The sequence below is a fragment of the Leuciscus leuciscus genome (assembly GCF_965113295.1).
Source record: "Leuciscus leuciscus genome assembly, chromosome: 1".
NCBI lineage: Eukaryota > Metazoa > Chordata > Actinopteri > Cypriniformes > Leuciscidae > Leuciscus > Leuciscus leuciscus.
In genome coordinates this window covers 5,205,044-5,225,357 of record NC_138725.1, presented here as the reverse complement: position 1 = coordinate 5,225,357, position 20,314 = coordinate 5,205,044, and the positions used below count along the sequence as shown (strand labels likewise).

Below are 20,314 nucleotides of genomic sequence, written 5' to 3'. Positions count from 1 at the left end.
TAAATACCTTTTTTCTCTTAATTGGATGGTTAAGTGACTTCACGTTCCAACTCACAAAGTTCACTGATGAGAGTGCATCCAGCGCTCTAGTAGACTTAGGATCCGTCATAACCTACTAAAAGATTTAGTGCACTTGAAATTTACATCTGGCTGAGCAAATAGAAAGGAAGAAAGACATACATAAAATAAATCCAAGAAATAAACAAGTCTGGTATAATCCCACCATCCCCCACCCCCCTTAGTGCCTAGAGAAACAAGGCAAACATGGTACCCCTCAAGAACAAATCCACACATATGTGTTTATGTTGGGGAACTCTATAAAGCCAACTATTCAGGCCCCCGTCGAACGGTTCGTGAAAAAAAAAAAAAAAAACAATTCAGCGCATTGTTATTGTAGTATACATAAACATATATAATCAACAGAAACATATTCAGTCAGACATACCCTTTCACTGTAAGGCAACCATTAAGTTATAAGAAAGAACAAAAACAAAGAACTATTAGGCTACGGTAAACTTATAAATAAGGGTAATCAGCACTGGCAAAGAAAGGAAAGAGAGAAGAATGTTAACAGCATAAGCTGGTGAAACTGTAACAGTCTAACAACAGTGACATAAGTTCACTGGGTGCAGCTAATTTAGCTGCCTTTCCACGGATGAAAACGGATAAAGTACTGTCAGAATAGTTGAAAACGCAAAAACAGTCTCACTCACGCTCCTCTGCGGGAATGATGTGGTTTCTCACGTAGGTCATCGCTTTCTCTGCATCGGTGAATTCTTTTTCTTCCCCATTGTGTGTGACACGGAGACGGGCTGGGAATAGTATACCAAACCGGACATTCTGGCGATTGTGGAGCAGCTTTCTGACCTCGGTGAACGCGGCTCTGGCTTTGGCGACTCTTGTAGTATAATCGGGGAAGATAGCAATTGACTCTCCGTTGTACCGAAGTGGAGCACGGGTGCGCGCCCGGTTCAGTACCTCAACACAGTCTTGGAAATAGTGGAGTTTGGCTACTATCGCTCGTGGTTTCCCGCCGGGTTTTCTCGGAGCCAGACTTCTGTGTGAGCGATCGATGAGCACATCCTTGTCCAACTGCAGCGCCTCTCGCAGCAACTTTGAGACCGATGTCGTGGAGTTTGAACCAGGCGTCTCAGGCACCCCCAGTATTCTGATGTTACACCGCCGCGCTCTTCCCTCCAGATCCTCGCATTTGTCTCGGAGCTCCGCCACCTCCGTCTTCAGGGTGTTCACCGTGGTCTGCAAGGTCACCACCTCGTCTGACCATGCTGACAATCCGGTCTCCATGTCTCGGACTGTGGTTTTTACTTGGTCGATCTCAGAGTGAATTGCCGCCGTGCTATTTTTAACTTCTGCTTTTAATGCCTGCAGCTCATTTTTAAGGAAGTCGAAGTCGTCGGCAAGTGCGTTTTTCATTTCTGATTTTATCACCGCCGAAATTTCAGTTTTCAGCGAGAGAAGAATCTCCGACTTCAGGGACTTGACGTCCATCTCTGGTTTAGCGTTATCTGATCGTAGCTGTGGTGGAGATGCTCTTGCCGCTGTGTTAGTAGCAGTATGACTTCCTGCAGTGCTAGGCCTTGTGTTCGCTGCTCCAGTATATTGAAATTTACGCAGATTCGTCGCCATTCACTCAAATGTAGACTTTCTCTCGGCTTCGAAAATGCTTTTAGAGCAGATTAGTCGATGTTTTAATGTACTGTGCGCTTATTAATTTAAAATGAAAAAGAAGTTCGACGGGAGCTCAAACAAACACGTCTCACTCCATCGTCAGCTCAACAGCGCCCCCCATTTACACTATTCTGACCAGCGTGTGGCGTTTTTTCAATGTTTCAAAACAGTGAATAATAAAAACTTGGTTTTTCCCATCACTACATTCAAATCTTGTGTTATTTTTTCTACCCAAACCCTGGGTTGAGTATTTCTAACCTATTAGAAGAAAATAAACATAATCCCAGGTATTTATTTGAAACAGTGGCTAAACTAACGAAAAAGAAAGCTTCAAACCCAGAAGTTTCCAAGCAACACAGCAGTAATGACTTTGTGAACTTCTTCACTTGTAAGATTGATAATATCAGGGACAAAATTATAACTATGCAACCATCTACTACAGTATCGCATCAGGCAGTGCATTTTAGTCTCCCTGAGGAAAAATTTTATTCATTCGTTGCTATAGGAGAGGAAGAATTTTGCAAACTCGTTAATTCATCTAAATCGACAACATGTATGTTAGACCCTATTCCGACTAAGCTACTGAAAGAGATGCTCCCAGAGGTCTTAGAACCTCTTCTTAATATCATTAATTCATCTTTGTCTCTAGTGTAAGGGGGTACAGTTATCAGACCCAGGACCAGATATGATGAAAGAAGACCAGGGGCCTCATTTATAAAACTTTGCGTAGGATTTGCGTCAAAAGTGGCGTACAGATGAAACAAAGGACGTGCGTACGCACAGAAATATTCGGATTTATAAAACCGTGCGCACGCACATCCTACGCAGTTTTCCCTTAATAAATCACAATCAATTCTAAATGTAGCGCAGCTTTTGCGGCTTCATGTCACGCCCATAGTTGCCCATAAAAAGTTAATATTCATCGATTGCGAAATCATGGCAAACACAGAGGAAAACCAAGAAACGTAACTTCACTCACGTCATTACGCATTGTGATGGCATCATGGCATTTTATTACCATCCATTTGACAAGCTACAGATGTGTTATGAGGATGAATTGCATAACATGCCAATATTATTGTAGAACATATTTCACTTTTCTTTTTGCAAATATGTGTTAATTTGCATTTCTGTTGTAATCTTCGTTTGCTTTTGTTTGTTTTACACTGCAGATCGATCAAACAGGTGTTCGTGTCGGCTGTTAATTGTAAGACTTGCTTTGTGAAATCTTCATGTTATTTGTGAGAGGCAGTATTGCCATTTCTTTTACACAATGGTCTACAGTTTCACACACTCACGTGTTTCTTCCATCTGCCGACGGTGTCGCCATTTCTCATTTCACCCGTTTTTATGCGTACGCCTGGGTCAGACCTTGCGTGAAGGACCGCACATTTTCCCATCAAGTTTGCTTTTTATAAATACCAATTATTGCGTAGAGAGCGGCGAATGCCTTCTTTTGTGCGTATGCAACGTTTATAAATGAGGCGCCAGGAGTCGTGAAGTTCAATCAAATAAGTAAAAATTTACTGAAGAATAATTTGCAGTTAAATTGGTAGAGCCAGCGTCAAAGTCTCACGAGGAGGTTGCAAGCTAACTCTACCTTACACAAAATCTCACACCAATTATACCTTTTCCAAGGACATACATCATCGTTGACTTCTGATTGGCTAAGAGAACATAAAGTCTAAACATGAATACATTTTTAATAGTTTATTATTTTCAATAACCACGCATAAACATTATTCTCTTAAAAATTCAAAAATATACATGCATGGTGATCACATATTTTGGTAGTGACGTTAGTCCTGTCGCTCCTCCAGAGACCGTAAGCTGGATCACGAACAGTACAGATCCATCCTCGAGTAACAACGAGAGTAAATGAAGACTGCTATGTTCATTCTTACATCCAACAAAATACCTCAATCGCTTAGGAGACATTCTTGTCTACAGCGGCAATCCGTCGAAGCGTCGAAAACAATGGAGGACTCTGTGTCCAGCTCACTCAGGGCGGGTCTATGCTCAAACTGCAGTGTCAATCAACAGTCGTGGGAGGGGCCTGTGCAATTCTACGTCACACTGCATATAATCTGAGAACAGCTCATTTTGAGACAGTGCTTATGATTTATTGAGACTGTAAAAAAAACTGGGTGGATTTTTATCATTCCAGGTTGGTTTTGCTCACACACTGCCAACACACATTTATGTTCAAACACCATGTAAAAGTGAATTTTGCATAATAGGTGCCCTTTAAATAGACTCGAAAATGATGTTGGCATTAGTAGAATTGCATTAGCATGGTTTAAATCATACTTCAGTTTGTAGCAGTAAATGAAGAGATGTCTTATCGATCACAAGTTCAGTATGGCGTACCACAAGGCTCAGTACTAGGACCGTTGCTGTTCACTCTGTACATGCTACCATTAGGAGATATCATTAGGAAACATGGAATTAGCTTTCACTGTTATGCTGATGATACTCAGCTCTATATTTATTCAAAACCTAACAAAACTTACCAATTCACAAAATTAACGGAATGCATAGATGATATAAAAAATTGGATGACTAGTAATTTCCTGCTTCTAAATTCTGAAAAAACAGAGATTCTAAGTATTGGACAAAAAACTTCCTCACGTAATAATCTAGAATACTGTCTAACACTTGATGGCTGCTCTGTTAAGTCTTCGTCGTCGGTTAGGAACCTGGGTGTGCTCTTTGATACCAATCTTTCATTTGAAAGTCACGTGTCTAGTATTTGTAAAACCGCATTTTTCCATTTAAAAAATATATATCTAAATTACGCCATATGCTCTCATTGACAAATGCGGAACAATTAGTTCATGCGTTCATGACCTCAAGGCTAGATTATTGTAATGCTCTACTGGGTGGTTGCCCTGCACACTTAATAGACAAACTACTGTCACGGTTCATGAATCGGCTGTCTCATGCTGATGTGTCTGTGTGAGTGTAATTGTGTGGGCGTGGTTACTCGTTGTGTTGATTAGTATCTCCAGTTGTCATCAATCCCAGTTCCCTTTATATGCCCAGTAATTTCCCTCTCATGTTGTCAGATCGTTGTGGTTGTTCCTCGTGTGTGTCCTGTTCCTGTGCCTCGTCTGCAAAAGTTCTTCGTCTGGATTTCGTCAGTTTCTTCGTGTCGTCTGGATGTTCCACGGTTCCTGGTTTGTCACTCGAGCACGCAGATCACCGCACCACCACCGGATCGCCATCTCGTCCCTGCTTCATCGCCACCTGAGTGTTTGTCCCCGACCTGTGTCTACATCTGACTATTTATAATAAACTGAGTTTTACTTGCATCTTGCATCCTCCTGTTATTTCACCACAACTACAGCTGGTCCAAAACGCAGCAGCTCGAGTTCTTACTAGAACCAGGAAGTATGACCATATTAGCCCAGTTCTGTCAACTGCATTGGCTCACTATTAAACATCATATACATTTTTTAATATTGCTGATTACTTACAAAGCACTAAATGGTTTAGCTCCTAAGCAGTACTTGAACGAGATCTTAATGCATTATAGTCCTTCACGTTGTTAGGGGTTAACAGTTTAGGACCCAAGGACCAGATGTTTGAAAGAAGACCCGGAGTCAGAATTATAAAAAATTGAAGAAAAGTTTTACTGAAGATAGTTTGCAGTTTCATCAGCAGAAGTTCAGCTTCAAGACTCACACAGGAGTTTGTAGGCCGCCCCGCTTACAGTTACAAAGATCACAGCAGTTATACGCAGAGGTGTGGACTCGAGTCATGTGACTTGACTTGGCAGACTCGAGTCGAGTCTGAATTTGCTGACTTCAGACTCGACTCGACAAAATGTACAAAGACTTGCAACTCGACTTGGACTTTAACATCAATGACTCGTGACTTCACTTGGACTTGCGCCTTTTGACTCGAGAAGACTTGCTACTTCCTATGAAAACCGGGGAAAAAAATTTCACACGGCCGCGCCGCTCTCAGTGTAGGCTATCTGCATCTGTGAAAAAAAAATGTATGCATGCAGAGAGCGCGCGCGCTGCCTGCACGACATCCAATCACTGTAGTCCCACGTTGTTTTGATTCGACAGCACCTAAGCAGGCACATTGCAAGACAACCACTGAAGCGCAACAAGCAACAACGCGCCAGTTGGCAAAATGATACCAAAGATAGTTTCATTTGGCTATAAAAATTACGAGGTAGTCGGCAAAAAACGAGTTGCAATTTTCAAAACATGCGGGTCGAAGATTACAGATGGAGCTGCCACAACGTCCAACTTTGTTCGACACCTGAAGTTGCACAAAGAAAGGTAAGTTTTGAATGAATGCTAAGCACCTTATCGGATGTACCATAACTTACTATAGCTGCTGCATATTTACTGTATCAACGAGACAGTAAACGCACGTCTCCCTTGCTGGTTCATGCTAACAAAAATAGGAATTTTTAAACCCTTACACATGAGTGTAACACACTCAGATGGAAAACCTCACCAACATCATGTCAACGTCTAGCCTGGGTGCCAGCCCGAACCCCGCCCACAATATTTTTTGGTCGGGAAGTTCGGTCTGGACTCGCTCCGTTGAGGAGCTATTATGCCCGAACAAAAATTGTTCGGACCAATCAAATTGTCAGGGCGGGCTTTATACGATGATGGACAGATAAGCAACGGTAACGTCATCATCCACGTCATCAACGAGCGCTTGGGTTGAATTCAAATGACTGCCGCTGAAGAATTGAGATTTCACGAGTTCACGCTTACAAATAAGTCAGATAGAATAAATGCATATTTGGCGTGCTGTCTGAGGAGAGGCTTCGGGCTCGGTATTCGGCCCGAACCCAAAGTACTCCCCCCGTATTCCTGGCTGTGGAAGAACAAGCCAAGAGTGAGTGCAGGGATGCTGAAAACTGTCATGTTAGGTGAGTTGACCGAGTGAATAAATATATGCTTTCCTCTCATGCTGATAGACGGTTGATTGGATTGATTATTTGAATGTGCTCCTCCTGAAATTTGTTTATAAAACATCATGTGTAGATTCCGCCATCGCGTCTGTTATAGAAGATATCGACAGCGCATTAATTTTAAAAGAGGAACAGAGAACCGCGATCGGAAACATGAATGAAAAACATACGTCACTTACTCGGTTGCTCTGATTGGTTGTAGGTCTATCCAATTGAGTGCAGAGGAATTTTTTTTCCTGGTTCGGTTGAAACACGCCCCATAATCAAAGCTCAATGGAGAAGTATCAGACTCACATTCTGACTAGAATTGAGTATGACGACGTCAGGCTAGTCAACGTCCATTTTAAAGTACCATTTCTACCTTGCTGCTAGACGGATAAACACAAATGTATATCTCAGTCTCTCCAACACACATAAGACAAAAACAGGCCTTCCAGTTTTACTCTTTCAATTATTCAGTTTCAGAGTTGCTTGTGTGCTGCCTCATTGAGGTCGTTTATGTAATTTTGGTTAATCACAACTAAGCTGAACTGTATGGAAGCTTATGTGTAGCAATATTCAATTTGAAATGTATTATGCAAAATGGCAATGCATTTCTGTATTTAAATTTGAATTTTCCCATACATTTGTGCAATGTGTGGTGCAAAATGAAAATGAAAATTAAATTATATAATTTACATTTGCCATTTCATACACTAGTTTTAATATGTAAATTGAATAATAATTTTAACGCTTTATAAGTTGCAAAATTAAAATTAAAATGTATTACAAAAATTATTAGATATGTTTAACATGTTCAAGCAAAAACTGTAACAAAATTGTAATTTAAATGTTATTTTTTTCTTAATTGCATTTACACTCACAGGTAAGACACTTGCGATTGCATTTCCATTAAGTGTCCCACAATGAATGTAGCAAAATGTAATGTGCAATTTGAAAATGCATTCTGAGCCGATCATGTGCCCGTTCCGCCCTGTCAATCACTGCGTGAAGTTTGCCCCGCCCCCACCCAGTGCAAAACGTCGGCAAAATAGGCTCAATCGTTTTTACTTCGTTTGTGTTAACTAATTTGAATAATAATATTAACTAATGGGAATATTGTGTAGCTTATTTTTTGGTTTAATTTGGTTTAATTTGGTTTACTTTAGTTATTTAATTTATTCAATTATTTTGTTTTGCTATACTTTTCATGCCAACTTACCATGGCCCCTCTAGCACCCCCTTGCGGCACCCAGGGGTCCCCGTCCCCACTTTGAAAACCACTGCTATAAAGCATATGACTTCAGTTTCTTGAGGGAAAGGGCTTTCTTATGACTTTTTTTGAAGCAGTGAAAATATTCCTAATATTGCATACACTGAAACTGAAATGTATTATCGTATACCATAGTGTACAATAGACAATAAATATTAACACAACAACATTGAAATGAGTAAAGAATAGTTTCAAATACAACATGTGTGGCTATAAGGGATTTTCTGACATCTGTTTCATATTCTTCTCTGTTACAGGTATGAAGAATACCAGATGAACAAAAGCATCGTAGATGAACCACAACAGCCTTCAATCTCACAATTCCTGGACACTCGTGTAGGGCGTTACAGCATGAGCCACCCACAGCAGAAGGCCATCTCCAATGCGATACTGTCTGACTTGATTATTGACTGCAATTTTCCTCTGTCAATTGTGGAAAATAAGAGCTTTCGTCACTTTCTGGCTGTGCTGGACAGCAAGTATACCCCAGTCTGTCGCCGAACGCTGACCACAAAAACAGAGAGCCTTGCTGAGGAGAGACGTTCAAAGTTAAAAACTCAATTGAGCAACACTGACCATGTTTCAGTCACTGTGGACATTTGGTCTGATCGAAAGATGAGGGGATTCCTTGGTGTCACTGTGCACTGGATGGAGAGAGATGCAGAGAGGGTACAGCTAAAGACTAATCTCTTGGCCTGCAACCGCTTCAAAGGCTCTCACACAGCGGAGTGCATCTGTGACCAATTTGAGGCAATATGTGATGAATACAACATCAAAGCTAAATTGGACTATATCATTAGTGACAATGCTGCTAACATGCGCAAGGCATTTACGGTCTGCTTCCCCAGCGAACAGGAGGAAGATGATGATGCTGGAGATAATCTTGATGATCCTGAGCTATGGCATGACTTAACCCTAGAAGACCAGCAAACCGTCGATGCTGCTATGGCAAAGAAACAGCGCCTTCAGTGTTTTGCACACACATTGCAGCTGGTTGTGGGAGACGGTTTGAAAGAAACAAAAGTGGCATGTCCTTCTCTCTCCAAGTTATCAAAACTTAGCTCCCTGCTCCACACAAGCACAACGTTTAAAGACCTCTTCGATGGTGAATTTGGGGAGCACAGAGGCATCCCTGCTGCAGTGAGCACGAGGTGGAATTCCACACTGCGGCAGGTGAAAGCAGTCCTTCATTGTGATCAGCAAAAGCTCTGCGCAGTTCTTGAGGAGGCCGGGCATAAAGAACTGTCATTCACACCACGAGAGTGGAATCTGCTGAAGGAGTTGGTGGACATTTTGAAACCGTTCGGAGAAGCAACTGATTTGACACAGGGGGAGAAAGTCATTACAATCAGTGCAGTTGTTCCATCCGTCTTGTCCCTCAATCACCATCTTGAGAAGCTGAAGCCTCAAGTTCGTTTCCTGAGCGGCCTGGTCAGAGGTCTGCAGGCATCCCTGAAAAAAAGATTTCTTGGGATCTTCATTAATGTGAAGATGGCCCAGTCTCAAGAAGGGATCACTGCCCCCTTTTCAGACACAGTCTATCTGAAAGCAGCTGCCTTGGATCCAGCCTTTTGTCTGCTGTGGATTGAGCCCCATGTGCTGGTCAACCGTGACATCAAGGCAGAGGTGGCACAACGAGTTAAAGGTAAATATTATTGACTTGCAATGCAACTTAAATGCAACGTAAAATAATTTGATCTTGATCTGATCTAGGATCCAATGTGAAATTAATCTGACTTTAACAATAATAACAATTTTCAGTCTTGCACAGTATCATCAACATCAGTAATGGTAATAAGGGCTCTTTTGTTTCTACTTTTGTGACATGTTTTTTTAGAATTGATCCTGCAAGATGCTGCAGAGACGGAGCAACCTGTGCCTGTGCCGGTGCCTGCTGAAGAAGAACTAGAGGACATGGAAGGAGAAGGGCTGTTTGCTGCATCCATAAGAGGCAGAAAAGGAATGTTGGGACCCCACCAGCAGTACAGCTAAGTCACTACATTGACATGGCAGAAGGACAGAATGCCCTTTTGTTCTGGGCACTGAACAGTAAGACTCTTCCTTCACTCTTTCAAGTAGCCATCCGAGTCTTGGCAGTGCCTGCTTCTAGTGCTCCAGTGGAGCGAGTTTTCAGCCATGGTGGCATCATTCTGCGTCCCCATCGCGCACAAATGACTGACAGACTTTTGGCCAATTTGATCTTTTGCAAATGCAATGCAGTATAGGGGCCTCCCTCCACCTGTTCACAGCACGCATGCGCACACACACTCACTCTCTGCTCATCACCTGTCCACCTCTCTCTCTTTCTCTCTCTCTCTCTCTCTCTCTCTCTCTCTCTCTCTCTCTCTCTCTCTCTCTCTCTCTCTCTCATATTATCAGGTTGGTCCAGTTTTTCAGAAGTCATAATTTTGAGGAGTGAGGATTTAATTGATGACATGTTAAGGCTTAAGTTTTGTTTAAGTTAGCCTTAAGTTTAGGCTAAAATGACCCATGTCTATTTGAAAGTTAAACTGTTTTGCAATATGAGGTCAATACAATACAGGACTGAAGCTGCTGTGCATTGTTCTAGTGCAATATGCTGTTGAAATACAATAATTTTTTGTGTAAATTAAATTTAGTTTTTTACTGTATTTGATTAATGTCATTGTATAAAAAGAGGTTTAAATAAATACAAATCTTACAGACACATGATTTGTATACATTTTATTTCTGTGCTAAGAGGACTTGAAATGACTCGAAACTAAAATGGTAGGACTTTGGACTCGACTTGAGACTTGTTGGCTTTGACTTTTGACTTGACTCGGGACTTGCCTCATCTTTGACTCGACTTGACTCGGGACTCGAGGGCAAAGACTTGAGACTTACTTGTGACTTGCATAACAATGACTTTGTCCCACCTCTGGTTATACCATTTCCAAGGTCTAAGCTATGTCATTGCGTACAGGTTGAATGATTCTGATTGGCTAAGAAATAGATAAACATAGTCATTATCCACACATATACAGATAGACTGAAGCATATCTCCATAGATTATGCATCTGACACTCGGACCCTGAAGTCAGGCACGTCGTGACCTTCCAGGTCGCAGATTTGGGTTGCTGGGTGCCAGCATGTCCCGAACAACAACTCAGTCAATCTCCAACAATGCCAGTGGTTCCTTAACCTGTAACCAAGAAGACTAACACACACACCGACACACAGCTTTTCCAATGTTGGATTTGGCCAGGCTCTAACTATAAACAGGAGTCTCGTCCCAAAACATCAAGATAACAAGTTCTTTTTCTCAAGGATATTGGACACTTTAGTCTAAATGTAAAATAAGGCTTTAACTGAGAAATGTTTTAACACGTTGAAGACCTTTCTCAAACATAAAACCAGTCCTTATATCATTTCTGGAAGCCGGGATAAATAGGCAAGCACTGTTACTGCATTCAGATATCAAATACATACATTGAAAAATACATGAAACATTTCAGTAATCACACTGGTAACTTCCATAACAAAGTAAAATCTCCAGAGAAGTAATTCAACCCATGTGATATTTAGAAGGAAAAACATTGATTAATACCTTGATTATAATCACTCATTACATATACATTGAAGCAGCAGTGGATTTCAATCCACCCCCTTCACTGTAAAAAAAAAAAAAAAAATGGCCAGTATTGGTTAGGTCTCATTTGTGTAGTGTCGGCCAATAGCATTTCAGTACCTTGATTATAATCACTCATTTTTTAATAAAGCCAAATATTTTTTTTTTTTACAAGTAAATACTATCGTGGACTTAAGACAACACATAAGAGACTATTTTTCGCCCCCTGCTGGCGTATTTATGTAATATGAAGAAATTGTCACTGAACAAATCAATGTACAAATCATTTTGGTGAACGAACTGAAAATGAACGAATCTCTGGAAAGAATCCAAATTTCCACCACTAGTAAACACATTCAACCATCACGGTTAGGCACGGTTAGCCAAGCGTGCTGAGAGTTCAGGGCCGAGAACGGTTTGTAATTGTGCCGTGTCGTACCAGGCTCAAGTGGAAACACAACTGGAACCTTTACATTTATGCATTTGGCAGACGCTTTTATCCAAAGCGACTTACATTGCATTATCCTTTACATTTATACATAGGTATGTGCAATCCCCTGGGATCAAACCCACAACCTTGCGTTGTTAACGCAATGCTCTTACCACTGAGCTACAGGAAAGCATGTAGCATACTTACCGTGATCTCAGACTGTGTTGATGTGGTTTCTCCACTGCGTGGATCTTCATGTGTCGCTTCAGGTCACTTTTAAAAGAGAAACTGTTTCCACACTGATCACACGTGTGCAGCTTCTCTCCAGTGTGGATCCTCTCATGTGATCTCAGAGATGATGAGTGACTGAATCTCTTGTCACAGTGTGAACACTTGTAAGGTTTTTCTCCAGTGTGGATCCTCTCATGTGATCTCAGACCTGTTAAGTCTTTGAAACTCTTGTCACAGTGTGAACACTTGTAAGGTTTCTCTCCAGTGTGGATCCTCTCATGTCTTTTCAGATGTGATGACATACTGAATCTCTTGTCACAGTGTGAACACTTGTAAGGTTTTTCTCCAGTGTGAATTCTGTCGTGCTGTTTTAAATGTATCCTTGTAGCAAAAGTCTTCTCACACTCAAAGCACATGTACTCTCTTACACCAGTGTGAGTTTTCTCATGTTTATGTAAATTAGACAGCAGTGAAAAACTCTTTCCACACACAGAACATGAATGCGGCTTCTCCTTCATATGAACTGTCAGGTGTCTCTTCAGGTGTGATGCACTAAGAAATGTTTTTCCACACTGATCACATGTGAACGGCTTCACTCCGGTGTGGATCATCATATGAACATTAAGGTGTGAAGATTGACTGAAACTATTCCCACACTGATCACATGTGAACGGCTTCTCGCCGGTGTGGATCCTCATGTGTTTCTTAAGGGATGATGATTGACTGAAACTATTCCCACATTGATTGCATTCATGTGGCTTCTCTCCTGTATGAACTCTCATGTGAATCTTAAGATCTTGTTTGTCTGAGAATCTCTTTTCACACTGATCACATGAGAACGGCTTCTCTCCCGTGTGGATCCTCATGTGAATCTCAAGACGTCGTTTGTTTGTGAAACTCTTTCCACACTGAGTGCAGGTGAACGGCTTCTCTCCGGTGTGGATCCTCATGTGACATTCAAGACTATGTTTGGTTGTGAGACTCTTTCCACACTGAGTGCAGGTAAAAGATTTCTTGGCTCTTCTTTTCTTTAAAAATGTCTGTTTAGTTTTTAAGCGACTCAAAGGTTTTCCTCCAGGTTGGAGATGATGTTCCTCCTCCACTTCACTCAGTTCTTCACTCTCCTCGCTCTCTTCCATCGGGTCTGAAACGACAGTAAAACTCTTATTGTAAAATACACTTGAAAGGATTGCTCCTGTCTGCCTCGCTGCCTGCTGTGAGTTTGTTTGCTTCAGTGCTATAAGCTCTGTATAGCCTCGTAATTCTCTCTGTTTTGAACCATAATTTACATTTACATTTATGCATTTGGCAGACGCTTTTATCCAAAGCGACTTACAGTGCACTTATTACAGGGACAATCCCCCTGGAGCAACGTGAAGTAAAGTGTCTTGCTCAAGGACACACTGGTGGTGACTGCTGGGATCGAACCAGCAACCTTCGATTTACCAGTTCAGTGGGTCAAGTTATTTATACTACTAAATACAGCTTACCTAACATATCTCAGATTAACCTGACATCGCTAGCTTCCGTTATTATTAGCACAGCACACTTGTTATTTGCTAGCCTGTTAACGCGCCACCCATGCGCTCAGTTATTTATTGTTATTTTCTCTTGCGCGCCTGCGCCTTTGAGTTCATAAAAAGTTCAATTCATCCTCATAACACATCTGTAGCTTGTCAGATGCAGTCAAATGGATGGTAATAAAATGCCATGATGCCATCACAATGCCTAATGACGCACAATGGCTGATCTTACGCTCTTGGTTTTCCTCTCTGTGTTTGCCATGATTTCGCAATCGATGAATATTAACTTGTGGGCGTTTCACGGAACATTTATGGGCAACTATGGGCGTGACATGAAGCCACAAAAGCTGCGCTACATTTAGAATTGATTGTGATTTATTAAGGAAAAACTGCGTAGGATGTGCGTGCGCACGGTTTTATAAATCCGAATATTTCTGTGCGTACGCACGTCCTATGTTTCATCCGTACGCCACTTCTGACGCAAATCCTACGCAAAGTTTTATAAATGAGGCCCCAGGTGAGTAAGAATCAGTAAACAAACACGGTGAGTAATGTCTTGTCCTGTTATTAAAAAACAGATTCTCCCCGCTCAGTGAAACACCCACTGTGAATTCTGTTGATTGTGGCCTAATAATTGGTGATTCGATCAGACGGAACGTGAAAATTGAGACACCAGCCATCATAGTCACATGTTTGCCGGGAGCCAGAGCGCCTGACATCAAAGCAAATTTAAAAGTGCTGGCTAATGCTAATCGTAAATTCTCTAAGATCATTATTCACGTCGGCACTAATGATGTTCGACTCCGCCAGTCGGAGATCACCAAAATATATATTAAAGAGGTGTGTGAACTCGCAAGTATGATGTCAGGCACTGTAATTTGCTCTGGCCCCCTTCCTGTTCACCGGAGTCATGAGATTGTCATGAGTCATGAGATTGGCTGTCGAAGTTGTGTCCGCTTGATAATATAGAATTCACAGACAATTGGAAAAGTTTTTGGGGCAGACCTGACCTGTTGAAAAGAGATGGTATACATCTGTCCTGGGATGGTGCTGCTCTTCTCTCTAGTAATATACATAGTCTTAGAGATAAAAAATGACAAATTGGGCACCAGGTCAGGAAGCAGACAGACTGGCTTAACTGACCGTCTGCTAGCGGCCTCGCGTCACCAAGGTCAGATAAATCCCATCACATAGAGCCTCTTTCACCTAGATATCTTCATATAGAGACTGTGTCTGTTCCCCGAATTTGGAAATCCAAAAAACGTCCAAACCCACCAAAGGTTAAAAATTTAATTGATGTTCAACCAATAAAAAACAGGTATAATACAGATGAGCAAATGCTAAAGCTTGGGTTGCTGAATATTCGATCCCTTACTCCAAAATCACTCGTTATGATTTCAGATAATAATCAGGGATGCAAACACATGTATGGTCAAAAAAGAGAGAGGTTATCGAAGCCCTCGCCCCGTGGTAAATATCCAGATACTTACATAATTGTGATGAATTTAATCCTTTGTAAGTTATTTTGCAGTGTAAGATTACAGTTAACACCTTTAAATATTACATAAATGTATTGTGTATTTTTATTAAACTTAGTGAGTGTATAAATCAGCAGCAAAAAGTAATTCTTGAAAAAATCTGCACAGTAATTTTATAAAATCTAAACATGTTAATAAAAACAAATTACTATTAGTACTCTTATAAAATTCAATCAGGCAATCATACATTTCACAATTTTATATTTATGAATGTCAAGAATTCAGAAGTGTATATATTTATATAGCCTACACTACACAGAAATAATCTACAATTAAATTATGCTTTTTTTAAATGTATTGTGAAGGTTAGGTATAAAAAATATAGGCTTTTAATTTTCTTTCAGTGCGCAAAACCATGATATCGGTAATATGAAACACTTCAAAACAGAGCGCAAAAAGCGCGTATGCGCATCGCGGGTGCAGAATGATGTGCTCAAAGTTCACGGCACAAAGCGAAGAAATGTCGAGCGCACAAATCCTAGTGTATAACAGTTTATTGATCATTTGTTTCTTCACAGTTTTAAATTCCAGTTATTGTGCGTTTGATGCCGATTCATAGTCCTTGTGATGTGTGTGATCTAACAGGCACACGGTAGCGAGTCGTTTAAAAACAGCAACAAACATACAATACAAATACACAAAATAAAGTTATTTTATGCAAATCCACAGCCTTTTATCTACAGATCAAGCACTATAATGTGAATATATCATATTGGAGAGAGTTTTACCGTGCATCCAACCGGACGAGGCGCGCGCGCTGTTTGAATACTGAATGGAGAATGATTGACAGCCGCAGAGGAGGGAAAACGAGTTTCCGTAAACTTTAATTTAATGATGTAAATAGACTTCTGTCCCTCACATTAAGCTATGGAATGGCTTCAGATGACTTTTGAAATTATAAGTAGACCCTCTCAGACCCAAGTCACCCAAAGTGACGTGAAAAAAGCTGGAGGCGCCGAAACAAAAAAGCTGGAGGCGCCGTTTGCATCCCTGATAGATGTGCTGTGTTTTACAGAAACCTGGCTAAAACCAAGCGATTACATTACTTTAAATGAGTCCACCCCGCAAGATTACAGTTATAAACACGAACCCCGTCTGAAAGGCAAAGGGGGAGGTGTTGCTGTAATTTATAGTAATATTTTTAAAACCACTAAGAAATCTAGTTTTAAATATACTTCTTTTGAAGTGTTGGTGCTTAATGTAAAAATATATAGTGTTAAGGGCCGTTCACACTAAACTTCTCCTTCCATTGACTTTACACACATGTGAAAGTGGGACACAAGAAACACAAGATCAAGGGAATTTCACTGCGAGAAAGAACACAAATGTTTGCAGTAAAGCCGAGTAGATTGTAAAATTTACATTTTGGGATGATTATTATTTGTTATACATGTTCGTAAAAATACGCACAAATTCTGGTAACATTGTTACAAATTGTAAACCATATGTTGTAAAATAAAACAGTTAAAATATTTAAATTTAGTTTGACCTGATGTTGACAATATGAAACCTCCCTTTACTGACCATTTGTTACAAAATAAACTTTTGCAGCCATGTCATAGTTGACCTGTTTATCTAAATGTGATGAAGTGCTTGAATGTTTCTAACATGAATGTTCTTCAGCATCATGAATGAATGAAGAATAAACACCAACCTCTTTGTTCTTCAGGATCTTCAGTGTGTTTCATTCTGCAGGGTTCTGGATCACTCATGTTCTCACTGTCCTCTTTAATAAACTCAGTCTTTGCCGATTTCAGCTCTTCCTGATGCTCTGATGCTCGTCTTCACTTGTGGCTGATGGGAATTTACAGCATTTATAGGGGAATTACAGTGGGAGGAGCTTCACTGATGATGAGTTACTGTGGGAGGAGCTTCACTGATGATGAATTACAATGGGAGGAGTTGATCTGCCAAAATCAAACATATATAAGTTACTGAGTTGGTTTAGTTAAATTCTTCCAAATATAAATAATGGTAAGAAAAACAGTTGAAAGCATAAACAGAAATAAACATAGGCTACTGTTAGATTGAATGAACAATGCCAAACCCAGCGCTGAGGGAGAAAAGATATCTCTCAAGTTTATTAGCATCTTTGTCTCAGAAGATACAGCAAGAATATGAGAGGAGTTACAGCGAGTTAACCAATAAGATAGTGTATACTTTACATCATATATGAATATGACACATTGAATAACAAGGTCATTTATGGTCAGTTTCTGGCTATCCTACCACATGTACATTTGTAGCCTGGAGGACCCTTATACTGTGTTCATAATAGAGAGAATAGGAGACAGTGCCTTCTTACAGAACAAAGAAATCCCTCCGTTATTCACTTTTGCTGAGACTACCATACTAGAATTTCATAAAGCTACATATAGTAGGCAACAACTCCCCTCAGTCTGTTGACACCAATGAAATGAGCTTTAAGTGTCAATTTACAGGAGATCTGAAGCCATCAGCATAATAAATGAGGTGAAAACAGGAACTATTGTCATGAAATAAAGAGTGTTTTCAGCAGATCTGTTAATATTGATGAGCCTCAGACTATCAACACTCATTCAACAAGCCATTCAGGACCATCAGCAGATCATCTCACTTTATTCTGAGTGTTTGCTGTTAGAAACACATTATTTGAGTCAGGATACATGATAAAAGCCTGTAAAACTGCTATATTGAAAGATATCTCACAATATAACATAAATCATCAATAATACAACAAAATAATTCAATAACCTCTCTTTATGAACCTCTTCAGGCAAATAACTACAACACTATAATATGTGAATCTAAATATAGTTTGACTTTATAGTAACTATTAATTGCAATAAAGTAATTCCATCATTAACATGTTACATAATTGTACAGAAACTGACAATGATCATAAAACTCTTAAAAATAAAGAAAATGTGACGTTTCCTGTGTCAAACTTAATTAATATTTATCTATATTCCCATGCATGTATAGATTTGATATTTACCATGTTCATTACTCATACAGGGGCAATATAAAGTGTCTACATCAATTTTAATAAGTAAATGTAATCTGCCAAAGACAAATGCCGACAAAGAAATGAAGCTAGCGCAAGTTCTGCCAGGAAGACTCAATCGTTCACGTCACTAATTACCTTCTCATCTATCCAATCATATCATTTACTGTAGCATAAAAGGGTAGTACTCACACATGTCTGAGTTCGCAGATGCTGTCGCTCCAGTTACCACCATCCTCCCCGCCTCCACTAAGACGGGACCTTTCCTCCAAACCCCCTACTCCACCAAGTCGGGTCCTCCCTCCATCATCCCCAACACCACCAGACAGGCTATCCCCTCCATCTGAGGACTTCAGAATGTTCTTTTCCTCCATCCACCCCACCACCACCAGATGGCCCCTTTCCTTACTTCGTGGGGGGTGGGCTGCGCCCCTGCCTCTGTCTTAAGGCAGGACACGCAGATTCCGTACCCTCTGAATGTGAATTACGAACGGGGCCTACGCCAAAGAACCTGTTTGCTTGCTGAGCTCCTAAATAAATGTTTATTGTTACAAAATCAATTCTCCCGAGTCTTTCTGGTAGAAATAAAGGTTAACATGAAAACGGCAACAGCAACACTTGAGATCGATTCCCATCAATTCCCCTCACAGATCTCAAACTTTAACTTGACATTCAGTAACAGTTCTCACTCCAAACATCGAGACAATCACACAAACGAACACAACATCGCTCAGGTCTGAATGAACTCAACATATTCTCCTCATGCTCGCTGCTGCTGCACTAAATGTTTATTTCAGAAGGAAGACGCCAGAAAAGACGCACAAGTATCGCTGTGATCGATGAAAACAATACAGAAATGAGCCTGTCGCTTAATCAAACTGTATAAAGTGTGTGTGATGGTGATAAATGTGCTTTAGTTGTCCATTTTATGGGTTTTAGCGTTATTTAAGGGTTAGTTCACCCAAAAATTACAATTCTGTCAGTAATAACTCGCCCTCATGTTGTTCCAACCCCGTAAGACTTTCGTCCATCTTCAGAACACAAATTAAAGCCGCGTTTCCACCAAAATTACCCGGAATAATTTGTCCCAGGAGCTTTATTCCCAGTAATTTTTTTGCCCCAGACTGGTTTCTTTCTGCGTTTACACTGCAGTCTAAAGTACCGGGATGATTATGCAAATTAGTCTGGTGACGTAGAACTGCACGCGACTGCTCCTCCCAGTCTGTGACGGACAGTAATCCGTTGAGCGACACGTTAATAATAAGTATGGAGGAGATTCAAGCTGTTCTGCTTTTGTTTGTGATGTATTGGTTTACTGACGAGGTGATTAACAAAACGGCAGAAAAGAGACACAAGCACTGATACTAAAGCGTATTTAGAAAGCTCACAATGCTAGATATAAAAAGTAAAGAATCAAACAAAGAAAACTGAAGAAAAAAAAAACAGCCAAAAGATCAGAAACTCTTTCCAAACATATATTGATATATAAACGCTATTTACATAAACACATGCCAAACAATAACACCAGCCAAGCAAACAATCCCAAATAGCAACCGTAGGCGATCATAAGAGGATTCTGGAGAGCGAGTTAATGGCAGGTACACGAGACGTCAAAAGTCAATTTCCTCAGGGTGAGATCAGACTTGTCTGTAGTTTTTAAGAGGTCATATAGATGTCCCTCCTACAGAAAAGTTATTTTCAGTCCTTGGCTAATGTTATTACGGCCTCAAAAGGGAATCAAGGAAATAGGTCCTCTGGTAAGTAATCCAGGAGTAACATAATAGCATAAAAATCCTCTACAAGAAAAAGAAATACAATAAATCACATCCTCATCCATAAACAAACAATCTATTTTCAAAAAAACAGGTCTCCAACTAAATCTAAGATATTCAAAAATCAAAACATGAAATAACATCACTTACACAAGTGGCCTTATGCCTGGTGCAGCATTTGCTATAATTAAGTTGGCTTGAGAGAGCCAACTTACTGATATTGTATTTAAACTTATTATTATTAAGTTGGCTTGAGAAAGCCAACTTACTGAAATCCTATTTAAACAACTTCTTCTTCTTCTTCTTCTTCTTCTTCTTCTTCTTCCTCCCGCAAATTTTTAGACACTAACTCCTCC

General features: G+C 40.3%; 3 protein-coding genes across 9 annotated transcripts in view; 1 reads left to right on the top strand and 2 right to left on the bottom strand.

The window, feature by feature from the left end:
- The window catches only part of LOC309494422 (uncharacterized protein), a 251,719-nt gene that overhangs the window by 91,770 nt on the left and 139,635 nt on the right, over positions 1 to 20,314 (top strand). The window lies entirely within an intron of this gene.
- Positions 1 to 20,314, bottom strand: part of LOC309494337 (uncharacterized protein) — a 255,507-nt gene that overhangs the window by 124,293 nt on the left and 110,900 nt on the right. The window contains exon 3 of one of the 7 annotated variants that reach the window (XM_082163637.1): positions 13,142 to 13,164. The exons of 4 other annotated variants lie outside the window; for them this stretch is intronic. In XM_082163637.1, the coding sequence (XP_082019763.1) occupies positions 13,142 to 13,164 (23 nt within the window). Of the gene's footprint in view, positions 1 to 6,816; positions 6,883 to 13,141; positions 13,165 to 16,854; positions 16,986 to 20,314 lie in introns of those variants that run through there. 2 more of the 7 variants (XM_082163643.1, XM_082163647.1) reach the window with 2 other exon arrangements.
- LOC309506648 (uncharacterized protein) lies at positions 12,112 to 13,089 on the bottom strand (the record flags this gene model as incomplete). Its single annotated transcript, XM_082180550.1, has 1 exon — positions 12,112 to 13,089. One exon carries the CDS (start codon positions 13,087 to 13,089, stop codon positions 12,112 to 12,114), a length of 978 nt encoding a protein of 325 aa, XP_082036676.1.